Genomic DNA, 6,854 nt, shown 5'->3' with positions numbered 1-6,854 from the left:
GCAAAATTAATAAATGCAGCATGCTGGCTGTTCAGAGCAGAGGCTGGGGGTGTGATGGCTGACCATTACCCTCCAGGATAAATGGTCATTATTATAAATACCTCTCCTCTCCTCTACCCAACTGCCAGTGTTCACTACTTTTTTAGAAACTTAGTTATCTTCAGGACCGCTGTCCCTCTGCTGATCTGTTTGCAGTTGGACAGCAGGTTTACCAGTTACCGAAAAAGATGAAAACCGCCAGGGGCGAGGTCTCATTTCCTTAGGAAACCAGGGTTTAAAGAAACGGTCACAGATCAGTGATTAGATTGCAGCTTCTGCTGAGAACTTCATGGGCTGAGGCAGTCGAAGTTACATGTCTAAAACAAATGCATGCAGCGTGATACTAAGTTTTATCAGCATGACTGCTATATAGGCCCCATATGCCACAGAAAAAAAATTATTTTAGAGGTATTGTTAGCAAGGGAAGCTAAGCTTGTAAAAAGTGAAACTTCCATATTTCACCTGCTACCACTTCTTCTTTTCTTCCACAAAAATTCCACGTCATCTTTTTCAGATGGATGCCTGGCACGGAGTAGAGGACATGCAGTGCACAATCCCTAGCAGAAGCTGAAGATGGGTAACACCTACTGATGCTTTTGGACAACGTTAACTCCTCTTTTCCTGTTTGAGATGGGTGATAAGATCATCAGGAAAAAGTTCTAAAATAAGCCCGAGTGACCTCCTCATCCCTTGACTCCTCTTTCTGCAAGTCTAAAAACCATCAGGAGAAATGACCAGTCAACTACCAGAGGAGTCTGTGGACACCCAGAGCTCGGATGAGCTTGAGTGCAAGATCTGTTACAACCGCTATAACCTGCGACAGAGAAAACCGAAAGTGCTGGAGTGTTGTCACAGGGTATGTGCCAAATGCCTTTGCAAGATCATAGACTTTGGTGATTCCCCGCAAGGAGTCATAGTGTGCCCGTTTTGCAGGTTTGAAACGTGCCTGCCAGACGATGAGGTTAGTAGTCTTCCTGACGACAACAACATCCTTCTGAATTTAGCTTGTGGGGGAAAGGGAAAGAAGTGCCTACCAGACAACCCAACAGAACTGTTGCTGACTCCCAAAAGGTTGGCGTCTCTGGTTAGCCCTTCTCACACCTCTTCAAATTGCCTGGTTATAACAATCATGGAAGTACAAAGAGAAAGTCCCCAGACTCTGAGCTCAACCCCCGTGGTGGAATTTTACAGGCCTACGAGTTTTGACTCTGTTGCAACTGTGTCCCACAACTGGACAGTGTGGAACTGCACATCTTTGCTCTTCCAGACCTCAATTCGGGTGCTAGTGTGGTTGCTGGGGTTGCTGTACTTTAGTTCCTTGCCTTTAGGGATTTATTTACTGGTATCTAAGAAAGTCACCCTTGGGGTTGTCTTTGTAAGCCTGGTTCCTTCGAGCCTTGTTATTCTCATGGTTTACGGCTTTTGCCAGTGTGTTTGCCATGAAGTTCTAGACTGCATGTCATCTTCATAACAAATACAGTAAAATAAGATGTGTTGCCACACATGTAGCATAGTTGTTTTACCCTGGTTTTGTATTCTTATTTATTCTTATTGTGGTCCCTCCCACTAAATGCAACCAGTGGCCCTAGTTATATGGTCCTTTTTTTCTACTTGATTTGATTCCCCCCTACCCTCTTCCTTTTTTTAAGCTAAATAATGGAAATAAAATTTACATGCTGATTTTAAAAAGCCAAGTTGTAGAAAGGGATAGAGCAAAATTGCCAAACTTGGTGCCTGCTGCTGCCACCACTATTCAAATGAGTAGCCCTTTGCTTTCTCTTGGCTTGATCATGTCAGTCAAGGCTGCAGGATCCACCCTAGGAGAAATTAGTATAACGGGCACCTTCCAGGTCAAAGTACAGCATCTCTTCAGCCAAAGGATCCCATGCTTTGGAATATCTATTATTTGTCATTCATTATCATTTATAGCAAATAAAAACACTTTGTTTATTCTTCTTGTAATATTAACTAAGGCAAGCTACCATTGGTTTTTTTCAGTTATTGTTATAGCAAAAATATTTGCGGGAGGCCAGTGGTTACAGATTTTTTGCATTCTGCAACATGAGGAATCTTTTTTTCACCATGCTAAAAACATGTCTCCAAAACACCTTCCCCAAACAGAAGCTGACTTTACTTGTCATGTCGTTGCAACTCCCTCTGAGATACTCCTGCTAATGAGTACTTCCAGGGACCCAGACCATGTTTGCCCTGCTCTAGTTGCACTTAGTTCAGTGTGCTTACACCTTCGGCTTCCATTTGAGGGTTCAGAGCTCTGCAGGCTTCTCTAGCTATGTTCTGTTATGCTTACCCTCCCTCCCAGCATTTCCACCGCCACACCACGCTTCTAACCCATTAGTCCTCCTAACAGATTGCCTGACCGACTTCATGCACATCTGCTCTGTGGTAGCTACACTGGAGAATTTGCCTTATGTGACTTTAGCTATCAAGACAGACTTTTATCTCCCAACCATTAGGAAATGGACTTTCAATCACCAATACAAATTTCAGAAAAAATCTGAAACGGTTAACTGGGTTTATTTTTGCTTTCTGAGTTCACAGAATGAGCATTGTAAGGAGGTACTATGACTTTGGGAAGATTCCTGTTTAAGGTGTAAGCCTTCAAAATGTTTAATACCCTGAACTCCCTCTGTCACCGTTGTGAGTTGATGGCACGCTAGATGTGGCAATTAGCATGTCTTGATTAGTTGTGTTCAGAGGAATTACTGATGATTTTCCATTCCACAAACAGAATCAGGCCCTGTAAAGCTTGCTTGTATGTTGCATGGTTTAGGCTACTTTTTGAACTACTGGAAGAGCACAAAAATAAGAAATATTTAATGTTTATGCGCATAACTAGGTCTAGTCAACACCACAGCTGCAACCTCCTTTTCCTGTGCGCAGCGGGGTAAAAACTGAGAAGGAGGGGTTGAGCAGTGCAAGCATGGGTTTTGGATCAAGCACAAGATTTAGTAATTTCAAGGCAGCGTAAGAGGGAAAGGGGTTTGTTGCGTGAAGACTGAATGTATGGCCTAACAATATATTCTTAGAACAAACTGACTTTGGTAAGAATGAAAAATGCCGATGGGAAAAGCAGAGCGTAAGTGGTTGTTGTGTCTGTCAAGAGGATTTGAAGTCAAGCTGGTCCAATTTTTGTAGATGGCGCAGGTGGCATCTACAGTTTCGTTCCTATTGCAAATGTAGCAAAAAATGTGGAAATGTAAAGGTCCTGCTTTTCTTGACATTCATTTTATAACAGTGCAAATATATATGTGTGTACGTACGTATAGACTCGTAGGTAAGAAGAAAACTTAGAGCAAAATTACGGTTTTCAAGTGTATGGAGCTATATGCTGAATGATTAAAGGAAATGTTTCAGACTTTTCTGTAATGACTTGATAGCAATTATAACTAAAATATTTTCAGAATTCCTAGAAATGACTATTCCTAAGTAATTGTTTTTAATGTTTGTGGTAAAGTGCATATAGTTAGAAGAGGTGTCATCTCCAGTTCTGGTGTACTGCAAGGTTTGACTCGTCTATGAACTCATAAATTTTAAGTATCCAACAACAATCATGTCAAAAAGCAAGAAGCATAGAAACCTATGTGGTTTTATAGTACTTCATAACTTTGGGAAAAGATGTGTTTGTAGTGTTAGGGATTTACATGTTTTAAGGATTTGTTCAATTTGTCTGAATATAGTGTGTCTAATAAAGGGCTGGCTAATAGACGAAGTAGGTTTTGCAAATGTGTGACATATCTGTATTACCTCTGCACAACGTGTCTACAGTGCTACCTGTTGTCTTTTCTTTTTGACTTTCAGTTGATTATCTTAGCTCCAGCACCAGGTATTTTGTACTCCGTTTTAAAACACAGCCTAATCTTGGCAGGATTACAGTGGTATCAGTTACACATCACAGCACAAATAAATATACCTGTTATTATACTTCACTACTTTTAAGACTGCTAGCCCGTTAAATTTATACTGTTATTTTAGACTGTGCTGCAATAGTAATCCACTCAAAAATGCGAGCGTGCGAAAACATATTGATTGTATAGCTATTCTGCCGCTCAGCCAGAGCACGTTATTACAGCTTTGGGCTCATAAAATTCCTATATGACTTCTAATATGGCCATTGAGAATTGCTGGGAGGTCTAAACCTCAATTATTTGTGGAGAAGATATTTGCTGTGTGACTGAGACTAGAAGAACTTCAGATAATACTCTGTCATTATTTTTACTCTCCACCATCCTGAAGACTTAGAACTGAAAACTCTCGTGTCCTCGGCAGTGGAATGTCTCTGCTGAAGGCAGTGTTGCTGGGGTTGCATACCTGCCTGCCTGCATTTCTTTCCCTTTCTGTGACTTTTTTTTCTCTCCTGTGGTAATGTGAGAGTAGTATCTCCTCTGGTCGTAAAATACTGCCTGCACACCAAGGCAATTCCCTTTGAGTAGGATTTTATTCCTGCTTTGCCCGGACATGTGACTCAACTGGGTACAAAGTGTTATAAATTCATTACTACAGGATTAATTTAGTGCAAATGAGATTGTTGTTGTTGTTGTTGTTTTTAGTTCCTGCTTATCCTATGGATGCAGACTCCATCACAGGCACAACATAGGAAGGATGTGCTGAGCTGGACCAGCCTCTGAGCAGGACCCAGTGAAGGAGGAAGCTCTGCAAGCCCGAGCCCAGAGCCTAAAGGGCTTAAAGGCGAGCGTGGGTTAAGTAGAAAGCAGGGCCTGTGGGTTCCGAAACAGGACTGGGGCTGGGGCTGAGAAGCTGTACAAAGCAGACAGGAGTCTATGCCTCGGGCTGTGTTTTAAATAAGGACTTTGGGGTAGAGCTGCTGACCCTTCATAGGTCATACTGACCCTTCTGGGGTTTAAAATTCATTTGGTAGTTAAAAGTCATTTGCTACTGCTACTACAGGTGAGAATTTTTACTTTCAAAATGGCAAATATTGAACTTTGTAATTTAAAGAGATGCTTAGATTTGGGGATGCTCCCTCTATTATGTTAACTATTTAAAGCTACAACCTTTCGAACAGGATTGACCAAAATAAGGGCTGATGTCTTTGAGCTGCATTGTGAGCTTTGTCCTACTATATTGATTATTTGCCTGCACAACTGTATATGCTAATAGAAAACACTTTAAACAGGCAAACTCTTGTCCTGATAACACTATTGGCAAACTTCAGGGTTGCTGGCATTTTATGATGTATCCGAGAACAGATGCTCTTCCCGATGGACTTTATTACCTGAAGATACAGGTAAGTCCAGCAGCACAAGTACCGTACAGGAAAACGCAGCTGTCCAGCTAAATGGCTACACATCATTTCAACCAGAGGAAGGGGAATTGAGGAGGTTCAGAGGAAGGTGGATGATGTTGTGTTTGAGGGAGTTCCTTTTTATTAGGGTACAGAACCAATTGTTTTTCCTATTTCTAACCAGTTCCAGGTGTAGATTCAGCTCACTTTTCCCATTACTTCTCTGCCCCTGCTGCCAGGACAAGGCTATATGGAACTGTGGGTAAAGAGTATTTTGAAATTAAAACAATCTTTTCTGCTACCCCGATTTGCAGCTCAGTCCAGCACAACAAGATTAATACTGAAATGGTGGCAAATTGCAGCCAGGATGCGAGAGTGAACAGGGTGCGGAGGGGAAATGGCAGCTGGTTGTTAAAATGGTTTTAACGTCAAAACAAGGAAAACCTGTGGCTACATCCTGCCTTGTCTTAGCCACTTCAAACCTAGCGAGAGGCTGTCCCAAGCCTGAGGACCACCATGACTCGACACCCTCCCCTGCGTTACCTCTGTGATAGTTCACTTCAATTGTGCGCCTTGGTTTCTTGGACAGCGGTTGTATGTCATGATTTCATCTTCCTGTGTGGATGATGTGTTCCACTCTTAAACAGGCTTATTTAACTATCCTAAAGTTTCTCAGGGTTTGTTTTCCGGATTTCTTCATACTTCTACAAAAGCAAGACAGCGCACTTTATTTTAAATAGAGCAGTGCCTTCAAGGATTTGGGAAAAAAAAAAAAAAAAGGAGGAAGAAAAAGAACTGAGAATTTTTTAATCATTTTAAGATATTCAAAGCAATGGCAAGAGACTGTTCTGAGAGTCTACTTTTACTTTCATACTAGCAGATTAGATGTTATCCTTTGAGTGACATCAGTAAATATTTAGTGCTGGAGATTCCTGAGGGAGTTTGTAAGTCTGCCAGACCTTAGGCACAAACCCTGTACTCCACTGCTTTTCTGTAAAGCACCATTCTGCCTTTTGCATCAGCTCCCCTTGTCAAAAGTTGAGCTGTCGCAGTTTATAAAGAGTCCTGGCACAGAGAATAAATCCCCAGTGTGGAGATGGTTCATCATCTTTTTAGAAGTGTGTGTGGCAGTAGCAATGCTTTCAGTGCTAGACCTTAAACAAAGAGCAGTCAGCTTGCAGTCGGAATTGCTAGCATAGATTTCATTTTGAATCAAGTTTCATTGTGCTGGGCGACGCTACAACTAGAAATCCTTTGATTGTATTTCTGCCTTTTTCTTGTGGTTTGCAAATGTGGTTTGCATCTTAAAAAATGTATTAAAACATAGAAATCAGAGATGGGTAGAAAAAAGCCTAATAAGTTGTTTTATCTATTTCTTCTGCCCCTGTAGAGATGAATGCTTTGTCTAGTCTGGTTTTAAATATCTCAAGGGGTGAGGCCTCCACCTCTTCCCACAAGGGACTTTTCAGCTGTTTAATAGGCATCTTTGTTAGGAAATGTTTTCTTCGTACTGATCCCACTTTTTTCTTCTGCGTAATGTAATCCCTTTATT

At 41.4% G+C, this 6,854-nt stretch overlaps 1 protein-coding gene across 1 annotated transcript; it reads left to right on the top strand.

The window, feature by feature from the left end:
- Positions 1–769: 769 nt before the first annotated feature.
- Positions 770–1,940, top strand: RNF182 (ring finger protein 182). The gene has a single exon (XM_009704895.1). The coding sequence runs from the start codon at positions 770–772 to the stop codon at positions 1,508–1,510; it is 741 nt and encodes a 246-aa protein (XP_009703197.1). The 3' UTR covers positions 1,511–1,940.
- The last annotated feature ends 4,914 nt before the right edge of the window (positions 1,941–6,854 follow it).

The sequence above is a fragment of the Cariama cristata genome, unplaced genomic scaffold, assembly GCF_000690535.1.
Source record: "Cariama cristata isolate BGI_N322 unplaced genomic scaffold, ASM69053v1 scaffold20627, whole genome shotgun sequence".
NCBI classification, from domain to species: Eukaryota; Metazoa; Chordata; class Aves; order Cariamiformes; family Cariamidae; genus Cariama; species Cariama cristata.
Note: the sequence above shows the minus strand (reverse complement) of the source record. Positions and strands in the feature narration are given on the sequence as shown.

Coding starts and splice junctions, on each gene's coding strand:
- RNF182 (XM_009704895.1), top strand. CDS start 770: ATGACCAGTCAACTACCAGAGGAGTCTGTGGACACCCAGAGCTCGGAT.